The sequence below is a fragment of the Diaphorina citri genome, unplaced genomic scaffold, assembly GCF_000475195.1.
Source record: "Diaphorina citri unplaced genomic scaffold, Diaci psyllid genome assembly version 1.1 scaffold140, whole genome shotgun sequence".
NCBI lineage: Eukaryota > Metazoa > Arthropoda > Insecta > Hemiptera > Psyllidae > Diaphorina > Diaphorina citri.
The window spans coordinates 142,336-167,186 of NW_007377577.1; the positions used below are offsets into that span (position 1 = coordinate 142,336).

The 24,851-nt window shown below is 38.4% G+C and overlaps 2 protein-coding genes, 2 long non-coding RNA genes and 1 pseudogene across 4 annotated transcripts; 2 read left to right on the forward strand and 3 right to left on the reverse strand.

Moving 5' to 3' along the window:
• Positions 1-312: 312 nt before the first annotated feature.
• On the reverse strand, positions 313-13,939 carry LOC103504916. Its single transcript, XM_017449894.2, has 10 exons — positions 13,719-13,939; positions 11,926-12,255; positions 10,982-11,173; positions 10,187-10,363; positions 9,668-9,813; positions 4,642-4,767; positions 3,047-3,271; positions 2,869-2,949; positions 951-1,175; positions 313-417 (listed from the first exon to the last, which is right to left on the reverse strand). Exons 1-10 carry the CDS (start codon positions 13,768-13,770, stop codon positions 313-315), a joined length of 1,659 nt encoding a protein of 552 aa, XP_017305383.1. The 5' UTR covers positions 13,771-13,939.
• LOC103504917 (ATP-dependent zinc metalloprotease YME1L1) lies at positions 13,327-24,679 on the forward strand. The gene is made up of 9 exons (XM_026820351.1): positions 13,327-13,466; positions 14,879-15,119; positions 15,569-15,734; positions 15,992-16,198; positions 16,944-17,137; positions 18,163-18,291; positions 20,365-20,644; positions 22,054-22,193; positions 23,906-24,679. Exons 2-9 carry the CDS (start codon positions 14,964-14,966, stop codon positions 24,212-24,214), a joined length of 1,581 nt encoding a protein of 526 aa, XP_026676152.1. The 5' UTR covers positions 13,327-13,466; positions 14,879-14,963; the 3' UTR covers positions 24,215-24,679.
• On the reverse strand, positions 18,800-19,315 carry LOC108254651. Its single transcript, XR_001809933.2, has 2 exons — positions 19,184-19,315; positions 18,800-19,042 (listed from the first exon to the last, which is right to left on the reverse strand). It is a non-coding gene; the product is annotated as an uncharacterized LOC108254651 (long non-coding RNA).
• LOC113465655 lies at positions 18,924-19,477 on the forward strand. Its single transcript, XR_003390287.1, has 2 exons — positions 18,924-19,047; positions 19,189-19,477. It is a non-coding gene; the product is annotated as an uncharacterized LOC113465655 (long non-coding RNA).
• A 73-nt stretch (positions 24,680-24,752) lies between the features above and the next one.
• Positions 24,753-24,848, reverse strand: LOC113465656 (annotated as a pseudogene).
• Positions 24,849-24,851: the final 3 nt, after the last annotated feature.

Genomic DNA, 24,851 nt, shown 5'->3' on the forward strand with positions numbered 1-24,851 from the left:
TTTTTTGTCGATCAAATATAAATGGAAACTTATATAAAAAAAAAAACGTCACAAGTTACCATACCGACGTCCGGCGCTCTGACCAGGGGGGGACCACACACTTTCCTGCTCTACAAAGTCTTCTGCTCTTCACCGAGTCAATCAAGATGAATCGAGGACACAGCTTTACAATACAGATCAGGGTTGGACCATACACATTCTACTGCATCATTGTTGTGTTACAATACAGATCAGGGTTGGACCATACACATTGTCATTCTACTGCATACATTGTTGTGTTACAATACAGATCAGGGCTGGACCATACACATTCTACTGCATACATTGTTGTGTTACAATACAGATCAGGGCTGCATAACTACTGCAACGGTTGGTGGTATTTTGACGCTTTTTGGCAGCTAGTGCTGTTTCGATCGCCTTCCAATAGATAAGGAAAGTCTTGGGATTTTTACACCAGATTTAAAAAAGCGGTAATTATTCAGAAGCCACAATGAAAAAAGAAAGCTCCTTTTTGTGTTTAACCTAACTCTACAATAAACTTGGTCATTGCTCAAATTGTGATATATCCTTTATGCGTTTAACCTAACCTTATAATAACACAGGTCACTGATCATTTGTGAAAGGTCCTTTTTGTGTTTAACCTTACCCTATAATAACACCGGTCACTGATCATTTGTGCTGGTCCTGTTTGTACCAATTTCCCATTGACGTGACTTCTGACCAAGTACCAAGGAAAGTCTTGTGATGTTAACACCAGATTTTTGTGTTTAACCTAACCCTATAATAACACTGGTCACTGCTCATTTGTGACAGCTCCTTTTTGTAGCATCTTTCCACTGATGTGACTTCTGAACGGGTACCAAGGAAAGAAAGGCTTGTGATGTTCACACTAGGTTTTTACTTTCCTTATCCTATAGGAAGGAAAGTAAGGTTTTTGAAAAGCTACTCACCTCATACACATTGACTCCCACAGGGGTGACCACTTTTCCCACGTTGTTCGTGATGACCACAATCATAGTGTAGGCTTGCGACTCACGGAAATAGTGATCGATGTGAAACGAGCAGTCTGTCTCGTCGCTAATGTATTCGGCACAGGATTCGTCCCCAGTCACATTGTAGGAGCCTGGTACGTAGTCGTAGCAGAAGGAGAACGGCCCTGTCCCGTTGCATTTGATCTGAATGGGTTAAAAATAGAGGCAATGTTCACAGAGTTATCGAGACACAATGGAGGAGTTGCAAATGGTTAAAAATTATTAATAAATGGTCAATTCCTACGTAAAAATTAGGAGTTGGGAAGGAATAAAATAGAATATATAACCCGTTTATACTGAAAGAATGAGACTGAAAAGTTAGTTTTTTTTTCCGCAGTCTAAACAAGGTAATTTATTTAGAGGTTTGTCAGAGGGAACTGTAAGAATTGAGGTCTTATCGTCCTGAAATCGAAGAGGGAAAGTTGGGAAGGAATAAAATAGATTATATAACCCGTTTATACTGAAAGAATGAGACTGAAAAGTTAGTTTTTTCCCGCAGTCTAAACAAGGTAATTTATTTAGAGGTTTGTCAGAGGGAACTGTAAGAATTGAGGTCTTATCGTCCTGAAATCGAAGAGGGAAATACCGCGAACGAATCGCGGATACCGCGAACAAACCGTGGAATTCGCGAACAAACCGCGGATACCGCGAACAAACCGCGAATACCGCGAACAAACCGCGGATACCGCAAACAAACCACGAATGCCTACAACTAACTGCGAATAACTTAAGAAAATGAACATAACTTCTATTTAAATAATCACAGAAGAATCTACAAACTCTTAAATGTAGGGGAAACCTCTCCTCAACCCCCTACATTTCCCCTTACCCCCTACTCTTACTTATGGCAGTAGGGGGTCAAGGGGAGGTTTCTTTATACCCAGATTTTTGTCAGAGCTCATTCTCTCTTCTGCTTTCAGGTTGGAAGGTTCTCTGCTCCCTCTCTCCTCTCTGTCATATTTCTAAATTTTTCAACATGTTTTGGAAAACAAGACTTCCCATCGGGGTATTTAAGATTACCGAGGATTATTTCCTATGTAACTTGAGATGTGAAACATAACTACTGATATCTCTAAATTTTTCAACATGTTGTTTTGGAAAACAAGACTTCCCATCGGGGTATTTAAGATTACCGAGGATTATTTCCTATGTAACTTGAGATGTGAAACATAACTACTGCAACGGTTGGTGGTATTTTGACGCTTTTTGGCAGCTAGTGCTGTTTCGATCGCCTTCCAATAGATAAGGAAAGTCTTGGGATTTTTACACCAGATTTAAAAAAAAGCGGTAATTATTCAGAAGCCACAATGAAAAAAGAAAGCTCTTTTTTGTTAACTTAACCCTACAATAAACTTGGTCACTGCTCAAATTGTGAAATATCCTTTATGCGTTTAACCTAACCTTATAATAACACAGGTCACTGATCATTTGTGAAAGCTCCTTTTTGTGTTAACCTTACCCTATAATAACACTGGTCACTGATCATTTGTGTTGGTCCTGTTTGTACCAATTTCCCATTGACGTGACTTCTGACCAAGTACCAAGGAAAGTCTTGTGATGTTAACACCAGATTTTTGTGTTTAACCTAACCCTATAATAACATTAATAACACTGGTCACTGCTCATTTGTGACAGCTCCTTTTTGTAGCATCTTTCCACTGATGTGACTTCTGAACAGGTACCAAGGAAAGAAAGGCTTGTGATGTTCACACTAGGTTTTTACTTTCCTTATCCTATAGGAAGGAAAGTAAGGTTTTTGAAAAGCAAAAGGTTGTATTATCACTGTTATTATTATTTATTGATGCAAATAAATTACAAATTACAAAAAGCTACTCACCTCATACACATTGACTCCCACAGGGGTGACCACTTTTCCCACGTTGTTCGTGATGACCACAATCATAGTGTAGGCTTGCGACTCACGGAAATAGTGATCGATGTGAAACGAGCAGTCTGTCTCGTCGCTAATGTATTCGGCACAGGATTCGTCGTAAGGTTTTTGAAAAGCTACTCACCTCATACACATTGACTCCCACAGGGGTGACCACTTTTCCCACGTTGTTCGTGATGACCACAATCATAGTGTAGGCCTGCGACTCACGGAAATAGTGATCGATGTGAAACGAGCAGTCTGTCTCGTCGCTAATGTATTCGGCACAGGATTCGTCCCCAGTCACATTGTAGGAGCCTGGTACGTAGTCGTAGCAGAAGGAGAACGGCCCTGTCCCGTTGCATTTGATCTGAATGGGTTAAAAATAGAGGCAATGTTCACAGAGTTATCGAGACACAATGGAGGAGTTGCAATTGGGAAAATATTATTAATAAAAGGTCGATTCCTACGTAAAAAGTTGTGAAAAATCCAAATCTGAGGTCAAAACTCCGAAAAAGTAACTTTAAAAGTTCGAAAATTCAATAATTCAATTTTTAATTGCCGTCCTAATGAAAAAGCTCGAAGAGCTCGAAGAGACTTTAATCGAGTACCGATCAGTGGCGGCAATACCAGTGTAAATTGATGATACAAGTAGATGAGAATTAACAGTAAAGGATACACTTAGTAATGCTATGATACCCACAAAAGTTTTGGAAGAGTTCTGATTTAACACGAAGAATTCACGATTTGATTTGATACTTACATCTAAGCCCAGCATATCTCCATGTTGCAGCCACATATTCCCGCTAGCTTTAACATTAGTAATGGCTGCCTGGACTTTTACATTCTTGCTGAAATACCCGTATGTTTTGCTCAGATCGGGCGACACCTGGAAATAATAGATAGGTATTTACTCGAGAATTAAATGACATTTAATGATAACACATTGACAATTTGCTGAAGACGGGTCTGGAGTTGAGACCCGAAACGTCCAATACCAAACAGTAAGGTACGTGCCAACTTTAAGTCCTATAAAAAGTATATTGAATATGGAATATTAAGGTATTTACTGTTTTAATATTACAGAACTAGTATTTGCATGTTCATCTCTAGTCTCTAGGTGTAAGATAAAAAAAAAAGAAAGAAAAGATTAAAGTGCCTAATTGAAAAAAGAGACACATTTGTGATGTTTGTCTCTCCGAATTCTTTTACATACATGTCTCTCCAGAAACAGTTTTGTTAGAACAAGCTGGGCGCGTCCCTCCAGGAATTTTTTAGCCTGTAGTTTATTCGATCGTGATTAGAGAAAATCAGCACCTATGTACCTACCTAATTTGTTTAACATTCATTTTATTATTATTCTTGATTTGATTTTTCGATTTTACTTTCATGTAATGATTTGAAATCAAGACTAGAGCCCGTTCTCCCTTTAGTAAAGCGACATCCGCGGCCGAGTGGATATAACACTAGGCTTGAACACCGGAGGTTCCGGCTTCGATCCCGGCAGAGTCGGAGTTTTTTCGGCTCTGTGCTTGGAGTTTGGGGTGCACTCAGCCTCGTGAGGACAATTGAGGAGCTACTTTAATCGAGTACCGATCAGAGGCGGCATTACCAGTGTAAATTGATGATACGAGTAGATGAGAATTAGTAGTAAAGGATACACTTAGTAATGCTATGATACCCACAAAAGTTTTGGAAGAGTTCTGATTTAACACAAAGAATTCATGATTTGATACTTACATCTAAGCCCAGCATATCTCCATGTTGCAGCCACATATTCCCGCTAGCTTTCACATTAGTAATGGCTGCCTGGACTTTTACATTCTTGCTGAAATACCCGTATGTTTTGCTCAGATCGGGCGACACCTGGAAATAATAGAGCTGTGATATCTGTTTTTTGTTTTTCATTCATCAGTTTTTCCCCATTTTTCCCTGGTTTTCTTTTTAGCTTGTGGAGAAAGAAGAAAATCTGAAAAGAGAGGATCCACTGGGATATCCTGGGATTGCTGCAAGGAAATTTTATACAGGTAAGGTTTCACTTTTGTTCTTAAAGTTAGAGAAGGCACATTCTAGTGGAAAATTTGGACCATTCTGTACCCACTCAACATAGGGAACAGGGTTCAAAGGGTTGTTTTATCACTGTCATTTTTGTCACAAGTTGGCCTTGCTTCATTAGTCCTCTAACTTCTATTCTGAGTGTAAAGTTGGGCTAGGGGGCTATTCCACGAAGATCTTTGCACTCTACACTTTGCAATGTGCAAGAGACATGATGTAATAGTGCAGAGGAAAACATTGCATGATTGATTGTAGTCCACCTACATTTGTATACTCTATCTCAATCTTGTCAAAATGTTCCCAAATCAGTTCCTGTGTGTACGTAGGTAATAGACAGAACATACCTAATGTAAGTAATTTGTTTTGATTTCAGATCTTTACATTTGCAATCTTGGAAGTCCAAATGAGTTAAAAGACAATCTTCCCTCGTTACAGCAAAATCTTATTCCAGCTCCAACATGTCTGTTCAAAATTTCACATTTCAAATTCACTAGATGTCTGCTGTCCATCCAGATGCAAATATAATATCTTGTCTTGTCTTTTATCAAAGAGAAGGAAGACAGGATAGGAGAAAGCCAGCTGATCCAAGAACAAACCCTATCTGTTTAAGGATAAAGTAAAGTATGCCCCGGTGGGAATTGAACCCTCAACCTAGCGCTTACAAGGCGGACGCGCTACCCTCCCGGCTAACTAGGCTGGCTATGTTGATCATATTTTATAATGTAATAGGGTGTTGTGATTGTAATATGATATTTTTATTACCTGTGTTTAGTGATGGGTCGTGGGTAAATACCCACTGGGTGGGTAAATAAAAAATGGGTATTTACCCGGGTATTTATCCACCCCAGGGTGGGTAAATACCCGGGTATTTAAAAAAAAGAAGAAAAATAAACAAAAAACATCATCACTTGATTTTTTTTTAATTTCCCGGGCACAATTCGACTGAGGCGCTTCTTGAAAAAAAGACTCGCACCCCTTGCATAAGGTAAAGCTCGCACCCCTTAAATTTAAGAGACCCACACTCGTATTTATGAACAAGAATGATCGTTCATAGATCAGTCTCAAGTCAAAATTGACCAATCAAATGCCTTGAGACTATGCTTAGCACGAACTTAAGAGCCAGCATTTTGTTCATAAATATGGGTGTTACTAGATTCCCGCCCGGGACGGATTTTATACCAAACAGATAAGGTAAGATCTTGGAACAGCTGGCTTTCTCCTACCCTGTCTTCCTTCTCTCCTGACTTCCTTCTATCAAACCACTTGAAAAAAGGGTTCTTCTGTTGGTGTGTTTTAAAATTACGTCTCAACGTTCTTCCCCCCCCATTTTCTTCTTATTTTGTACGGCCTCTAAGATCATGTTGTCTTCAGAGTATCATCTTTTCGGTTTTAGGTATAGTTTGCTCTATAATCTATATGAATGGAAATTTTGCTGATAATTGAAAAAGTTCTAAATGAATCTTCATCTTTTAGCCAACACCTGAGAGCAGCCTAAGACGCGTTTCGTTCTTATTTGAACTCATCAGTTAGACATAGCTCTCAGGTGCTGGCCAAGAATTTGGAAGTGTTATATACTTCAGAGATGGAAATTGACAATTATTCTCATGATTTTCAATTTTTTATTTAACACAAAGATAATAAAATATAAAAAAATATAGCGAAATTATTTTTTAATTCCAACCATGCTCCTTCTATTCTGCCATCATTGTAAGTGCATATATTTATACTTACAGTGGATTCCTTAGAAAACATATCACAGAATTGGGTTTGATACCAGGGCTCTTCCTGGCTCTTGGCGTTCAGATCAGACACGCTTTCAGCTTGTTTGTTTCTAACTGGAAATAATCAAAATCAATACCTACAGTTTTACTTTTTCAAAATAAAGGATATACCATTTGCGTACTAGGAGAGCCCGCCCGAGTAGCAACATCAGCTATTATGGGAAAGTTATTTTCTCAATCCCTCAGGGAGGCTAATTAGATACCTAGGTATAAATTAGGAACAGAAAAAAAAATAATAAATAGATCAATTCATGAAAAACAATAGATAAACACCATTTTATATTTTTTAGCCAATAAACAAACAGAAAATAATTGAAATAAAACGAAAAAAAAAAAAAGTTTTACAAAAGAGAATACAATAATAGGTATGTGTCTTTAATTTAATAAATAGGACTTTCATTTTATTAAAGCAGGGCTGTCCAACCGGTCGTTCGCGGATTGATTTCAAATCGATTACGACAAGCACACCCAGCAGTGTTTGAACCGGGGAAAATCATCTTACACACCCGATTACTCTAGACCTGTCTCTCATTAGGTAAATTGATCACAAGACTGTATTGAAAATTCAAGATCTTCCTTTGAAAAGGTTGGGCACTAGGGCATTAGAGGATTTTGCCGAAAATTCCTGGCCATATGAATTTTCAAGCATGAATACTGCCTGTCGGCCTAGTTACCTCAGAGCGCGTCTGCCTTGAAGAGGATAAACTACAGAAATTTCAATAATATGAAACAAATCAAGTACTTACCTAGGTACAACAAATAGGTCTACTATCTACATTTAAAGTATTATTTTTCCTTTAAACATGGATCTGATGGATCATGATCCTCAAATAATGTTGATATGGAATTTTATCCTCAAATAATGTTGAGGATAAAATTTCATACCTGGGCTGGGATTGAACCAACCCCTATTGTAGACCCAAGTTGCACATTCAATTCTAATTTTGTTAGTTTTTTTTTCTTTCACATAGGTACATAAATTTAAAGTATCACACCCAAAGAAAATAGACAATAGTATTTAAAGATTTTTTACACCTAAAAGTATAGGTAGGTATACTTACTGTATTTAAAGATATAAATGACTATGTGTAGAGTATAGAACTATATGATACATCGTAAATTGAAATAAATATTAAAATAATTAACTTAGTCATAAAAATTGTTTTTTGTTTTCCAAAAAAAAAAAAAACGCATAATACTGTTTACCATAAAACCGTAAATACCTCATCGAAGGAGGGAGGAGGATGCCATTATTATCAACAACATCACTATTTCGGTGGATAGAGAAGTTTATGCCAAAACGATAGAGTTTGAAGATATGGCAATCTTAGAATTATGGCACACAGAAGAAGAATCAGTTCCTAAAAATGAGACTACTGAATAAATATGGACAAATGAACAGTGGACAAACAGATTTAAGCCTGGAATTAGGTGGTGATAACAAAGAGTGAATGAAAAGAATTATTATACTGTCACAATACAAAGGGGCGTAGGCCACATTTTTGAAAATTTGCAGTTGAGCGAAAACAAATTTCATTTCGGCGATAAGAATATGGCTTATGCCAGTTTTGAAAATAATCTATTTATAATAACTCAGGATTGAGTGGGAGTTGGTTACGCCTGTTTGAGATATAAGAATATAGCATACAAGGACTTTTTGGGGTCGAGTGGATTGGAATACATCACATGCCTTCAGGCACACTCCATTTGTCAAGGGTCTAGGTTTACCCTTGGGACCAATTTGGTATTGGTGTAATTAGGGCCATCGGCTATAATAAACGCCCCCACTGCGACCTGGTTAGATCTTTTGTGACTAATATAATCAAATTTGTGGCTTACGCCCCTTTGTGTTCTGAGGGTCGATCTAACTAAATCTTGTTTAAATTAAAATTATCATAAACTAATTACAAAATCATTTAACAAAATTTAGATCTTAAAAAAATCATTTCTTACATACTTAAATGTATCCTTGTTTAAATACAAAGTAACGTAAGAATGGGCCTAAATATCACAGTATAAAATAAAGAAGAAAAAATAAAATGAAATTAAATTAAATTCGCGACTAAAGCATAAAAAAACACCAGAAAATTAAATTAAAGTAAAACTAAAAAAAAAACACTGTTTGGAAAAAAAATAAGTAAAAAAAAAAAAAATAATAATAAGACAAGACAAAAATTTTGAGGACACAATTTTTTGAACCCTCCAAAAATGTGTACCAACTTTTTTGGTAGACGAGAAAGCAAAAAGGCCCTATTAGGGAACTATTTCACGAACGACTCCGCAAAAAAAAGTCCTAGCTTTTGTCAAGATTTTTGCATGTTGAGCAAAAATCGAGGAGGCGATAAGGCTTAAGGCCCGTTCTTGTCGTTCAGTCCTAGCTTTTGTCAAGATTTTTGCATGTTGAGCAAAAATCGAGGAGGCGATAAGGCTTAAGGCCCGTTCCTACTTGTCGTTCGGAAAAAAATCGTGTCGTGTGTAGAAGGGAACACCATCATTTAAATTACATTGCCTACAGGACATTCGGGAAAAAATCGGATGAAACTCAAGACAAGTGGGAACGAGCCTTTACAACACGTAAAATATTACAGAACTAATATTTGCATGTTCATCTCTAGTCTCTAGGTGTAAGATAAAAAAAAGAGAAAAGATTAAAGTGCCTAATTGAAAATAGAGACGTATTTGTGATGTTTGTCTCTCCGAATTCTTTTACATACATGTCTTTCCGGAAACAGCAAAGTTTCGTTAGAAAAATCAAGCCCTGTTTGGGATTCGAATTTTAGCCATTCGGGCAGAGGTGGAAGAAAACAGCCAGTCCAAACTAAATGCAAAAGTCATCAGTTGGGAAAAACTTGGAAGCTTTGAAGTCTTGTTCCTTGAAAAAAGAACAATGAAGACAGAATAAAGGAGGTTTGTAACACAAAACGGTTTACCTGGGTAGAGTTGTTACAAACGTAGGGGAAAGCACTAACGAGGGGAAGCATTGTGGTGGATGGAGGTTCAGAGGAAGACAACGGGAGCGAAGTAGAAGAGGAAGCAAGAGATGGAGCCACAGTGCTATTGGGAGTGCTTGAGTTTCCTGAAAGAAAATAATAGGGAATATTACTTTATTACTTTCCAATACTACCTCGGACCTACCTCGGTGGTGTAGTGGTCAAGGCGCTCGCCTGGTAAACAGGAGGGCATGGGTTCAATCCCAGCCGAGGTATGGAATTTTATCCTCAATATAATTTGAGAATTTGACCACAATAGTAGTAGTAGCCTGGCTGGCTTTCTCCTATCCTGTCTTCCTTCTATCTTCACTTTCAAGATGATAAGACCTCTTGGGATTTATAGTTCCCTCTATCAAACCTCTAAAAAAAAAAAAAAAAAATGGTGTTTTTGTCTTTTATAAAATAAAAAATCTAGGATTGGGCATTGGGCACAAGAAAAAATCCATCACAACTACTTACCAGTCAGAGTTTGGTTTGACGCAAGGGCCAGGGCAGGAGGAACAGTAGTAGTTCCATTACCCGATGGAGGTGCAGGAGTGGTGGGTACAATGACGGGAGGATCAAATGATACAATGACGAGAACTTCTATCAGATGATCAGCATTGAGAGTGGTGTAGTTGTGTTTGAATGTGAGACCTGAAATGAAATAGGTACAGAACTTATAATGAGACAATAACTTCAGTAGTGCCGTGATTTGTGCTGTTGACTTTGGATCTGAAGGTTCATGGTTTGAGTCAAGTTCAAAATTTTATAAGTTCTAATAAACACAGACCAATGTTTCTGACAAACATTTGTGCTTGCTTAACGCAACCAAAAATCCTTTGTAATTTCTAGCTAAATGTAAGAAGATTTTCTGTAAAGATGCAACTAGTTGTATTTAGTCCTTGTGAGGCTGAGTTCACCCACACCACCTATTTCAAGCTTGGATCAAACCCGGGACTTCCAGTCTACAAGGCTTGTGTGAGACCCACTTGCCCAGAGTTTGCTAGCTTATTCTGACAAACATTTGTGCTTGCTTAACGCAAAGAATTTTTAGTTGCGTTAAGCAACTAAAAATTCTTTGTAATTTCTAGCTACATGTAGGAAGATTTTCTGTATAGTTGTATTTAGTCCTTGTGAGGCTGAGTTCTCCCACACCACCTATTTCAAGCTTGGATCAAACCCGGGACTTCCAGTCTACAAGGCTTGTGTGAGACCCACTTGCCCAGAGTTTGCTAGTTTCTATTCTATTTGATTCTACACTATTCTACCTACCCTTGGTAGCATTGATAAATTGACAGTCAATAAAGAAGTAGGTTTCAATGTCAGTTGCATTTCTTTTCAGATAGTTGGCATCTGCAGTGTGCAAAGCAACTTCGTGCATCATTTCTTGATTTAGGGCAACAAATTTATCCTGAGCTATTTCCTTGTGATTTTGTGTCAAGTTCAGGTCACCATTTAAAAAGCCTGAAAAGGAAGATGGGTTAAATTATTTTATTTATTAATTTATATTTTTGTCACACTTTATCTATAATATTGGGTATTTACCCATCACTACCTGTGTTGTATGTATCATTGTAATATGACAATTTTATTACCTGTGTTGTATGTAATTTTACTGTATGCACTTTAATCCTTCAATCCTTTTTCTCCTTGTTGCAGGCACTGCAGAAGTTCATCTTCATTCTCATCCTTATCTCCCTCTGTGTCTACATCATGTCCACCATGGTCAACTTCCGCATCCAGATCGGAATGGGAAACAAAACTGAAGTAATAATAATAAGTTTTTTTTAAAAAACAATTTTTCATCGCTTTTTTTTTCCATTTGTACTCGTTTTTCGATTGCAAATATTTCAATGAGTTATTTTCTGGTGTTCTCGTGTTGATCCAGCACCTAAATGGGAAGTATTGTGTCTCTTCTCACCCACCTGACTACTTGTAAATTCACTACTTGTAAATTCAAGGTTTTTTAGGTTTATTCACTCAGTTAAAGAGTATAATGTAAATATGTCCCAAGATGTAAGAAAAATTAATATAACTTAGTGAGACAAAAAGACAAAAACTCCAATTTATTTGACAAATTTACCAACTCTAAGAATTACCTACTGACAAATTACAGAAGTATTTCCTCTAATCAGAGAGTTTTTCAATGGGTTCAGAAATGGGAGACAGTTGGAAAGATGTGAAAATAGTTCCTAAAAAAGGGAAATAAAAATTACCAGTAATGTTGAAATATTTACGATCACTATTGACGGGCACATACAGAAAAGCATATTTCCTCTCAACATTCACTTGCATTTCATACATGCCTGGGTAATACCTATGAGCATAAGTAACATTCCATTCAAAAACGTTACTTGTGGACTCAATCACACCCGAGTGCTTATCTATGGCATTGTCTTCCCAGATATATTTGAAATTGTCTTCCGGCTTAGGATTATTGTATTTCTTGACAACACATCTGAAGGTGATGGTACCCCCGGCAACTATCGGACCATTGTTGGTGAGTTCTACAGTGTATTCAGGTGACCAGCCAGGCCATGATTGAGCTGAAAGATAATAAGAGTAATTTAATTTTCTCTATGCTTTGTTTAAGTTACAGAGTTATTTCATTTCCTCAAATTTGTATATAAAATTCCGCAAATTTTGATGTGCTCTATCCCTATAAATATGGCTTTGAAGTTACTGCTAGCCAGTGGTAAGTCTCTTGCTTGCCATGCAGAAGGTTTACTTTATTTCCTATTAACAAATTTGTGTATAAAATTCTGCAAATTTTGATGTGCTCTATCCCTATAAATATGGCTTTGAAGTTACTGCTAGCCAGTGGTAAGTCTCTTGCTTGCCATGCAGAAGGTCCTGGGTTCAATGCCCTCTCTTGAGCAATCTGGTGACATACGTAAGATTCATTTATCAGGCTACCTTCTCATGACTTGGGTAGGTACTTTGGCACTGCTCATTTGTGACAGCTCCTTTTTGTAGCATCTTTCCACTGATGTGACTTCTGAACGGGTACCAAGGAAAGAAAGGCTTGTGATGTTCACACTAGGTTTTTACTTTCCTTATCCTATAGGAAGGAAAGTAAGGTTTTTGAAAAGCGTGGTTAGCAAACAATGATCAATGATTGCTGATGATGAAAACCACGGTCATTCAATATTTTTTTTTCTTTCTTATTTCACTGATAAAAAATGTTATTTTTCAATTTTCATTTTTTTGCGATCCATTTCTTAACAGTGGACAGTGTTGCCGAATGTATCTTGTGCGGTATGAACTGTACGGTGTACGACACTTTTCTTTTACCGGCTTCGTACGGCAAGAGAAAATTTCCACATTTTTCTGTCTTGAGCAGGGCCAAATTCAAGGGATAGCTGAGGGGTCTGGACCTCCCCCTCGGGATTTCATTCTGCTCCTTTACTGTTGGCAGTGTTGGCCAGACTCCGAAAATTTGGCGCATCAATCCCTCCAGAAAATGGGGCTTCCTCCAGAAAATGGTGCTTCCTCCAGAAAATGGGGGAGTTTTTTTTTCCCACGTACCAACAATATGTATACATTTGTACGGTAATTCATTTCACTATCTAGTTTTTGACATTTGGCAACCCTGTGATATCTGTTTTTGAGTTTTTGTTTTTCATTCTTCAGTTTTTCTTTTTCCCCATTTTTCCTTGGTTTTCTTTTTAGCTTGTGGAGAAAGAAGAAAATCTGAAAAGGAAAAGAGAGAATCTACTGGGATATCCTGGGATTGCTGCAAGGAAATTTTCTACAGGTAAGGTTTCACTTTTGTTCTTAAAGTTAGAGAAGGCACATTCTAGTGGAAAATTTGGACCATTCTGTACCCACTCAACATAGCTTTGGCTTTTTGACAGAATGTCTTGACTCTCGAAAGAAAAATATGATTATCTTATTGGACCAGCTAAGTACAAAGTACAAGTGGCCTCAGCCTTGAACTTCTATTTTTGTTTTGATAGGTACCTATCTCTCTAAGATCTCTTCCTGTCTAAATACCTTTCGGACTTACCTTTATGTATGGAAGCAATCAGTAGAAGAAGACATGATTTTACGACATACATTATTGCTTGTGTCCTCAGAACATACTCAGTTACTCAGGTGGTTAGCAAACGACTTCCCAAAACGTAAATGATCAATGATCGCAGTGATGATGAAAACCACGGTCATTCAAGTTTTTTTTTCTTTCTTATTTCACTTCACTGATAAAAAATGTTATTTTTCATTTTTTGCGATCCATTTCTTCATGACAGTGTTGCCGAATGTATCTTGTGCGGTAATTTGAACTGTACGGTGTACGACTGTACGACACTTTTCTTTTGCCGGCTTTGTACGGCAAGAGAAAATTTCCACATTTTTCTGTCTTGAGCAGGGCCAAATTCAAGGGATAGCCGAGGGGTCTGGACCTCCCCCTCGGGATTTCATTCTGCTCCTTTACTCTTGGCCAGACTCCGAAAATTTGGAGCATCAATCCCTCCAGAAAATGGGGCTTCCTCCAGAAAATGGTGCTTCCTCCAGAAAATGGGGGAGTTTTTTTTTCCCACGTACCAACAATATGTATACATTTGTACGGTAATTCATTTCACTATCTAGTTTTTGACATTTGGCAACCCTGTGATATCTGTTTTTGAGTTTTTGTTTTTCATTCTTCAGTTTTTCTTTTTCCCCATTTTTCCTTGGTTTTCTTTTTAGCTTGTGGAGAAAGAAGAAAATCTGAAAAGAGAGGATCCACTGGGATATCCTGGGATTGCTGCAAGGAAATTTTATACAGGTAAGGTTTCACTTTTGTTCTTAAAGTTAGAGAAGGCACATTCTAGTGGAAAATTTGGACCATTCTGTACCCACTCAACATAGGGAACAGGGTTCAAAGGGTTGTTTTATCACTGTCATTTTTGTCACAAGTTGGCCTTGCTTCATTAGTCCTCTAACTTCTATTCTGAGTGTAAAGTTGGGCTAGGGGGCTATTCCACGAAGATCTTTGCACTCTACACTTTGCAATGTGCAAGAGACATGATGTAATAGTGCAGAGGAAAACATTGCATGATTGATTGTAGTCCACCTACATTTGTATACTCTATCTCAATCTTGTCAAAATGTTCCCAAATCAGTTCCTGTGTGTACGTAGGTAATAGACAGAACATACCTAATGTAAGTAATTTGTTTTGATTTCAGATCTTTACATTTGCAATCTTGGAAGTCCAAATGAGTTAAAAGACAATCTTCCCTCGTTACAGCAAAATCTTATTCCAGCTCCAACATGTCTGTTCAAAATTTCACATTTCAAATGTCCCAGCTGACATCATTCGCATCTCTCACACCTCAGTACATATTTTCCATCAGAAAATATCACAACAAACACCAAAAGAATGCAGCAAACAAGGCTAACGAGAAAGAAACGCCAATTCTCTGCGAGGAGAGTTTCAATGAAACTGTTAAAAATATGAGAGAGCTTCCAATAGAATTCCTATGTTCGTCACAAAGTTTGAAGAAATTAAAGAAGTCAATCATTCACAATCCACTACAAGCTCATTGGAAAACATCTCACGTATCGGGACATTCTTTCCTTCAAAATAAAATAGGTAAATTTAGGTTTTGGAAATCCTCAGCCTAATTCAAGCACAAGATATAATTGAGCTACAAGTCCACAAATGCACTGTATTTTGGTACCTACTTATTTAATCTTTTTTAAAATTTTAATTTATGTACCTACTTATTTGGAAACTAGGTAATTACTACCTACCAACCTACCTAAAAGAGATATGTTTTATTCTCTTGATGGACTCTTAATAAAATTTGTAATTTCTAATCCCAACTAAAATTGATGTTTGTATTATAGGAATCTCTGCGCCAATTCTCTGCGAGGAGAGTTTCAATGAAACTGTTAAAAATATGAGAGAGCTTCCAATGGAATTCCTATGTTCGTCACAAAGTTTGAAGAAATTAAAGAAGTCAATCATTCACAATCCGCTACAAGCTCATTGGAAAACATCTCACGTATCGGGACATTCTTTCCTTCAAAATAAAATAGGTAAGTTTAGGTTTTGGAAATTCTCAGCCTCATTCAAGCACAAGATATAATTGAGCTACAAGTCCACAAATGCACTGTATTTTGGTACCTACTTATTTAATATTTTTTAAAATTTTAATTTATGTACCTACTTATTTGGAAACCAGGTAATTACTACCTACCAACCTACCTAAAAGAGGTATGTTTTATTCTCTTGATGGACTCTTAATAAAATTTGTAATTTCTAATCCCAACTAAAATTGATGTTTGTATTATAGGAATCTCTGCTGATACAATCAACCACTTTTCCAATTTCCTGGACTCCTCTCATCTTGTACAAATCCGATCATTCAAAACGGACCGCAGTGTATCATCCGATCATATTCGAAACCCAGGCTTGTTCTCTCGACTAAAGAGAGGACTTGGTTTAGAGCTGAAACCAATTGATAAAAACTCACCCCTGGGTGGAACACTGACAAGTACAGGTATGAAACTTTTAGGGTGGGGAATGGTTGGTTTTAACTGAATGCTAAATCAAACCTTTTCATAATGAAAGAAATAAAAAATAATAAAAAACTTTTTCCTGGCATACCTATTTTATTGGAATTAATCCTAAAATGTGCTACTTAATAATAAACTCTTGAGTGAAAGCTAACCACTGGGCAAGGTTAATGCTTAAGACATTTTCTACCGAACCCTTAGTGCTCCATTATTACATGGCCAATTTCTCTTATAAATGAGGATAATATTCCACAGGTAGGTACCTACCTACCCAGGGTGGGATCAACCATGTTTACCAGGTCTTGATCACTGTTTTTTTTTTTTTTTTTTTTTTTTTTTTTTTTTTGATTTTAGGGTGAGGAATTGTTGGTTTTAACTGAATGCAAAATCAAACCTTTTCATAATGAAAGAAATAAAAAATAATAAAAAAAAAAACTTTTTCCTGGCATACCTATTTTATTGGAATTAATCCTAAAATGTGCTACTTAATAATAAACTCTTGAGTGAAAGCTAACCACTGGGCAAGGTTAATGCTTGAGACATTTTCTACCTAACCCTTAGTGCTCCATTATTACATGGTCAATTTCTCATATAAATGAGGATAATATTCCATAGGTACCTGGGGTGGGATCAACCATGTTTACCAGGTCTTGATCACTATGTTTTTTTTTTCTTTTTTTTTAGGAAAATTTGATGCTGAAATTTGTACTGTTTTGATTGATATTTCAGAACTATTTGATGCTCAGAAATTGAAGAACTTGCTTGAGGAGAACTCTAACCTTTCATCAGAGGATAAAAAAAGGTTGAAGATTGCATTTGCAGAGGGCTATCTGGCTGGGCACAACATTAAAAGTCCGGGTACCAAATCGGTATGTAGGACGCGGTCTACGACAGGCAGTGTAAATGAAGTTTTTGTATTCCATGCCAATGAACTATTCTAAAGTGCCTCAAAGGAAAAAAAAGGAAGGACGGACTAAAAAATATTCTAGCAGTCAATTTATTTAGAATTGTTTTTTTTTTTTTTTTTTTTTTTTTTTTTTTTTTTTTAAGCTTTTTTTTTAAGGGGGGCACGTATCGAATCAATAGAAGAAGAATATATAGGGTGTTCCAAAAGTACCCGATTTTATGCGCGATCCCCACTATCCTTTCAGATAACTCAGCAGGATTTACAGAAATGAGCTCTTCCAGCCAACCACTTGGGTCAAGAAATTTGTATCATGCAAATGATTGATTCCGTGACTGGCCGTTACGGGGCCCACTCAGCCTCGTGAAAAAAATGAGTAGCTATGTAATATAAATGCGCATAGCGACCGGTGCCAGCATGGTAGGTATAATTGGGAGCTGGATTATTGTGATATATGTATTTGGAAAAATCCTACAATGCTGCAGTGAGCACCAAAGTTGAGATATAGTAACACAAAGAAAAGACATTTATTTATTTATTTTATTTTATTTATTTATTCTGCTATCACCATTCGGCGAAAGCTAAAGCCGCTACAACAACAACAACAACAACAACAACATTAACCTAACCCAGTCCGAGTAGGGCCGGGAAAAGCAGCATCACTGTATTAACTGCTGACGTTTTTAGTGACAGGAGTTTTAACCACCATTCGGTGACAAGCTACCCGTCAACTCACATCAACTTCACCCAGCCTGATTTACTAACCCCCAAAAGTTTTTATCCTCCCAATTTTCGAGATCAGCTTTTTTTTTAAGTATAGATAAGTATAAGTAGTGCTTTATTTAGACTGTCAGCTTAGAACAAGTTGTTCCATTATACCAACAGTTTAATAGAGCACCTCTTCATTGATATAATAATAATAATTTTATTCTTTCTTTACAATATTCTTAACATGATTATTCTTCATCATCCCTGTAAGTACTTCTGCTTCTGTATATAATTTTGTTTGACCTGACATGGTTGGTTCCTTTTCTCATTTTCCAGGAATCCTACGAGCGTGCTAAGGCCATTCTCAAGGCGCACTCGAAAGAACACAAACTCCTAGCTGAGGCGCTACTCAAATACGAAACCCTAGATATAGACGATATCAAGTCCATACTCAATAATAACGAAGTGCCTCAGAAATCCTAGACACTGCCCCATTCAACCCCTGTGACCTGTGTGTGTTTGGGTGAAAAATTTCCTCGGTTGAAAAAGGAAAACTGGACCAAGAGACTGTGCGTTTTTACTTTCCTTGTATCGTATAGGAAGGAAAGTAATGTAATCGGGTGAAATTTTCGATGGTCAGTTTTTAGTACCAAAACACGTTTTGAGGTCCTTTGAGCCTAAATCCAAAGTTTCAGCCATTGGTCCGTGTGTCCGTCTCTGTGAACCAAAATAGATATCTCGAGAACGGTATGAGCTAGAGACTTGAAATTTGGTATGCAGCTCTCAAATGTGACAAGGATGCATTGGTTAAGATCGGGACAGCGGTTGGTGGTATTTTGACCGCTTTCCAATAGGTAAGGAAAGTTGTGTGATATTCACACTAGATTTTTTAGGGTGTTTTGCTAATTGCCCATGGAACTTGTCCTTTTGGATAAGATAAAGGAATTCCACCTATTCTTTTTTATTATTATTATTTTTTTTAACCGAGCCAATTTCTCTCCCATTGAAGATAGAGGAAGTCGAGTTTATTTTTTCTCTCAGTATGCTGACATTGTGGTCCGATTGACTACTGAAATGGTTAAGTAGAGATTTCGTTTCTTAGATTTAAGAACAACAAGATACGATAGGTGATTTATTTTATAAACCATGTTTTATCGTCCAACCAAGTACATGAGTTTGATAAGGATTTAACATCACTGTATCGTATACCTAAGACCTAAGGTTTGTTTTATTGACAGGGGTTTTTGCCCTTTATTGGGCGACAAGCTACCCGTCTCCTCACATTAACCTCACCCAGTCTGAGTGGGGCCGGGAAAAGCCAGCAGCACGCGATTGCTCAGATGGTCATACCTAAGACCTAAGGTTTTTTATTGACGGGGGTTTTTGCCCTTTATTTGGCGACAAGCTACCCGTCTCCTCACATTAACCTCACCCAGTCTGAGTGGGGCCGGGAAAAGCCAGCAGCACGCGATTGCTCAAATGGTCACCCATCCGGATACCAACCACGCTCAAGGTTGCTTAACTTTAGTGACCCATCAGGAACTGGTGTATTCAACGCAGTATCGCCGCTGGCAACATTATTTTTTGTATTCTAAAGAATAATTTTCGATACCAACTATTAGTAGCTAGCTCTCATAACTCCCTTGAACCCTAGATCAAGAATTTAAGCCTTGTAAACGTCCATTGCCCTAAATCACCAAAGTATGGAAAAGTATTTACAATTCCATATTTCGATATGATTCGTCCAAATTCAAAATTCTGCTTTTCCGGTTATGACCTTTAAATATGTCTATCTTGTACTATGTCCCTCATCAGATTAGCCCTTAAGTAGGTACTCGGAAAACAACTCTACACGAGAAAACCAGAAAGTGACCCTTAGAAATGGTACTTTGGCTTTTTGACAGAATGTCTTGAGTCTTGAAAGAAAAAGATGATTATCCTATTGGACCAGCTAAGTACAAAGTACAAGTGGCCTCAGCCTTGAACTTCTATTTTTGTTTTGATAGGTATCTCTCTAAGATCTCTTCCTGTCTAAGTAAATACCTTTCGGACTTACCTTTATGTATGGAAGCAATCAGTAGAAGAAGACATGATTTTACGACATACATTATTGCTTGTGTCCTCTAAATAAGCAGTATTATGATATTTTGGGTGAGCAAAAAGAGGTCAGTCAAATCATACTACGACACAAACCCCCGGAGTATTATATGTAGCAGTAATATTAGACTCTTGAGTGCTAGGTAACCACTAGGCGATGTTAACGCCAGAGGCGTTCTCTACCACCTAACCTTTAGAGCTCCTTTATTATATCGTCAAATTCTCAAATAAATGGTACAATGCCATATAGACTCTTGAGTGCTAGGTAACCACTAGGCGCTGTTAACGCCAGAGGCGTTCTCTACCACCTAACCTTTAGAGCTCCTTTATTATATCGTCAAATTCTCAAATAAATGGTACAATGCCATGCCTCGGCTGGGATCGAACCCACGCCCTTCTTTTTACCAGGCGAGCGTCTTGACCACTACGCCACAAAGGCAGGTTTTGTTTCTTTCCATTCACAATGGTAATAATTTTATTCCCTTTCACTCCTCAGGTCCGGAATTTGACGAGGTCCTGGTGGGGCAGGGAGCCCGGCGTGTTCGAGACCTCTTCAAGGCAGCCAAGGATAGAACCCCGTGCGTTGTGTTCATAGACGAAATCGACTCGGTGGGAGCCAAGAGGACAAACTCAGTTCTACACCCGTACGCCAATCAGACGATCAATCAACTCCTGGCGGAAATGGACGGGTTCCATCAGAACGAAGGAGTGGTAGTGTTAGGTAAGAATAAAATAGTAATAGACTCTTGAGTGGAAGGTAACCAAGATAATCAGACTATCAATCAACTCCTGGCGGAAATGTATGGGTTCCATCAGAACGAAGGAGTGGTAGTGTTAGGTAAGAATAAAATATTAATAGACTCTTGAGTGGAAGGTAACCAAGATAATCAGACGATCAATCAACTCCTGGCCGAAATGTATGGGTTCCATCAGAACGAAGGAGTGGTAGTGTTAGGTAAGAATAAAATAGTAATGGACTCTTGAGTGGAAGGTAACCAAGATCAGACTATCAATCAACTCCTAGCCGAAATAGATGGGTTCCATCAGAACGAAGGAGTGGTAGTGTTAGGTAAGAATAAAATAGTAATAGACTTTTGAGTGGAAGGTAACCAAGATAATCAGACTATCAATCAACTCCTGACCGAAATGGACGGGTTCCATCAGAACGAAGGAGTGGTAGTGTTACGTAAGAATAAAATGGTGCTCTAAATACATAACACCTTGTTTAGACTGCGGACTCTTGAGTGGAAGGTAACCAAGATAATCAGACTATCAATCAACTCCTGGCGGAAATGGACGGGTTCCATCAGAACGAAGGAGTGGTAGTTTTAGGTAAGAATAAAATAGTAAGACTCTTGAGTGGAAGGTAACCAAGATAATCAGACGATCAATCAACTCCTGGCGGAAGTGGACGGGTTCCATCAGAACGAAGGAGTGGTAGTGTTACGTAAGAATAAAATGGTGCTCTAAATACATAACACCTTGTTTAGACTGCGGGAGTAAAGGGACCTTCCAGTCTCATTCTGCAGTATAAACAGGATCTTCTTTGGCTTTTCTCGTGTTCAGACGGGGTCGGCGTTTTTCGTCAGCCTCTCAATCAGTCCTTACTAGGGTGATTGCTTTTTGCTGACATTTGGTCTTTGCCTTTTCTCGTGTTCAGACGGGGTCGGCGTTTTTCGTCAGCCTCTCAATCAGTCCTTACTAGGGTGATTGCTTTTTGCTGACATTTGGTTTTAACTACAATTCTAACGAGTAAATGCCCTGCGCACTCAACCTTTGCTATTTCTTTAGCAAGGGAAATTCAGGCTGATTTACTCTCTGTTTAAAGTCCCCCAGCCAGACTAAGCTAGTCTACTCCCTGTTTAACGTCCCCCAGCTAGACAGATTACCTTCTACTAATAAAGAATCCTATGTTTTGTGTGAATATTTCCAGGTGCCACCAATAGACGGGATGATTTAGACAAAGCTCTCCTACGACCAGGCTAACGAGTAAATGCCCTTCGCACTCAACCTTTGCGATTTCTTTAGCAAGGGAAATTCAGGCTGATTTACTCTCTGTTTAAAGTCCCCCAGCTAGACAGATTACCTTCTGCTAATAAAGAATCCTATGTTTTGTGTGAATATTTCCAGGTGCCACCAATAGACGGGATGATTTAGACAAAGCTCTCCTACGACCAGGCAGATTTGATATTGAAGTGAATGTACCTCCCCCAGACTATACAGGCAGACGGGAAATATTGGATCTGTACCTGGGCAAAATTGTTAGCAAGGTAATAGTAGTAAGAGCAATAAAATTACTTAATACATGAAAAGAATAAACAATTTAAGGTCCAAATAGCGATAATACGGGCAGTGTCCCTGAGGCTGCGAGGGACCCGGTACAAGGCCAGAAGTTTGAACTTGCAAGATGGATAATAAACAATTGAGAAACAAAATAAAAAATCTTGATAAGGAGAACCAAAAAGGCAGATATATTTTGCAGAACTTCAAAGAATTATATTAATTTATTTGTTAAAAGCCGACATGTTTCGGAGGCACTTCCTCCATCATCAGGGCTACAGGAAACACTAAACTACGAGGTACACTGAACACAGAAGACTAGGGGAGATCACAGAAAGAGGGTAGGTATAAAACTATAATAGGTATATGAAAATATGAAAAATATAAATCTGGGGCTAAATTGCTAAAAATTGGAAAGACATGGTTGTGAAAATTTTTTTGACAAGATTCAAAAACTCCCGCTCTCTCTATAATGAGTAATGACTGCTGAAACCCTCCAAGAGAAAATAAAAAATAGAAAATATACAATAAAGAAAGAAACAATTATCTTATTATCTCACAAAACAAGGAGAATTATTCCACCTCTCAGTGTGAAAAGAATTTGAATGTGAAACTCAGTGTGAAAAGAATTTGAATGTGAAAAAAACAATAGTAGCCTATTGCTGGGGTTAAGGACTTGAGGGACTCTTTAATACTGTTCACCAACCTCAGTGGTGTAGTGGTTAGCACGGTCGACTTTGGATCTGGAGGTTGGTGGTTCGAGTCCAACTTTTAAAATTTGGTCCGGCTTAGGAGACGATCTATATTTTGTAAAATGTTTTTCAAGATAAATAAATAAGTTGTCATAAACTGAAACCACTACTGTTGTCACCATCCCCCATAGTATATGGTCAGAGGAGAGAAAGGCTGACCATTGGTGTCGGTATAAGTAGGGCCATCGGCTTTAATAAACGCCCTTGGTCACTGCGACCTGGTTAGATCTTTTGTGACATTACAAAAGGCTGACCACCATTCATCCTGAATGAAGATAAAACATGAAAAGAAGTAAGAATTACGTGGTCCTCTGTAGGCCGAAACGAAAAAAAAAATAATAGAAAGTAAAAAAGTTGGTTTTATTAAAATTTTCTTTTTATGTCGTCACAGAACATCGATGTGGACACGCTAGCGCGCGGTACAACGGGGTTCACGGGCGCCGATCTCGAGAATATGGTGAACCAAGCCGCCCTTCGAGCCGCCATTGACGGCGTCCCCCACGCGACGACTTAAATACTGTTCACCAACCTCAGTGGTGTAGTGGTTAGCACGGTGGACTTTGGATCTGGAGCTTGGTGGTTCGAGTCCAACTTTGAAAATTTGGTCCGGCTTAGGAGACGATCTATATTTTGTAAAATGTTTTTCAAGATAAATAAATAAATAAGTTGTCATAAACTGAAACCACTACTGTTGTCACCATCCCCCATAGTAAATGGTCAGAGGAGAGAAAGGCTGACCATTGGTACCGGTATAAGTAGGGCCATCGGCTAATAAACGCCCTTGGTCACTGCGACCTGGTTAGATCTTTTGTGACATTACAAAAGGCCGACCACCATTCATCCAGAATGAAAATAAAACATGAAAAGAAGTAAGAATTACGTGGTCCTCTGTAGGCCGAAACGAAAAAAAAAAAAAGTTGGTTTAAAACTTTCTTCTTATGTCGTCACAGAACATCGATGTAGACACGCTAGCGCGCGGCACAACGGGGTTCACGGGCGCCGATCTCGAGAATATGGTGAACCAAGCCGCCCTTCGAGCCGCCATTGACGGCGTCCCCCACGTGACGATGAAATACCTCGAGTACGCCCGGGACAAGGTTCTGATGGGGCCGGAGCGGAAATCGCGACTGCCTGACGAGGAGACCAACATGATCACGGCCTACCATGAGGGGGGACACGCTGTCGTCGCCTTCTTTACGAAAGACTCGGAAAATCATCTTACACACCCGATTACTCTAAACCTGTCTCTCATTGGGTAAATTGATCACAAGACTGTATTGGAAATTCAAGATCTTCCTTTGAAAAGGTTGGGCACTAGGGCATTAGAGGATTTTGCCGAAAATTATTGGCCATATGAATTTTCAAGCATGAATACTGCCTGTCGGCCTAGTTACCTCAGAGCGCGTCTGCCTTGAAGAGGATAAACTACAGAAATGATCCTGTGAAGTATGATCTTGGGACCTGTCTTGTTTAAGCGCTACATCGCGATTAGATTCCCACCCGGGGAGAACTTTATACTGAACAGGTATGGTTCGTTCTAGGAACGACTGGGATTTCGGGACGCTGGCACCACTGAGGTCGGTTTCGGTAGGGACTCAATAGTGACCTAAGGATCCCAAGTTCTTCGACTCAACTATTTACTATAGGAATTTAATAGTGACCTAAACATCCCAGCGGGGGTTACCTGGAAGACTTGATCCATGTCCATCCATAGTCCACCGTCCACTATGTCCATCCATAGTCCATGGAAGAACCTGATGGGACTTTGGCTACACAACAACATAGTCCACCGTCCTAACCACTGCACCGTAGGATGGTTTCGGTAGGAATTTAAGAGTGACCTAAGATCTTCCACTCAACCACTACAGAAATGATCCTGTGAAGTATGATCTTGGG

What these genes read in the sequence shown, in the direction of transcription:
- LOC103504916 (XM_017449894.2), bottom strand. Translation starts at nt 13,770, where the DNA reads ATGTATGTCGTAAAATCATGTCTTCTTCTACTGATTGCTTCCATACAT. An exon ending in ATTTATCAATGCTACCAAGG is followed by an intron (nt 10,364 to 10,981) that starts GTAGGTAGAATA and finishes ATTTCATTTCAG; the next exon opens with GTCTCACATTCAAACACAAC. An exon ending in TTTGTAACAACTCTACCCAG is followed by an intron (nt 4,768 to 9,667) that starts GTAAACCGTTTT and finishes TATTATTTCCAG; the next exon opens with GTGTCGCCCGATCTGAGCAA.
- LOC103504917 (XM_026820351.1), top strand. Translation starts at nt 14,964, where the DNA reads ATGTCTGTTCAAAATTTCACATTTCAAATGTCCCAGCTGACATCATTC. An exon ending in AAACGCCAATTCTCTGCGAG is followed by an intron (nt 15,120 to 15,568) that starts GAGAGTTTCAAT and finishes ATTCTCTGCGAG; the next exon opens with GAGAGTTTCAATGAAACTGT. An exon ending in TGGGCAAAATTGTTAGCAAG is followed by an intron (nt 22,194 to 23,905) that starts GTAATAGTAGTA and finishes ATGTCGTCACAG; the next exon opens with AACATCGATGTAGACACGCT.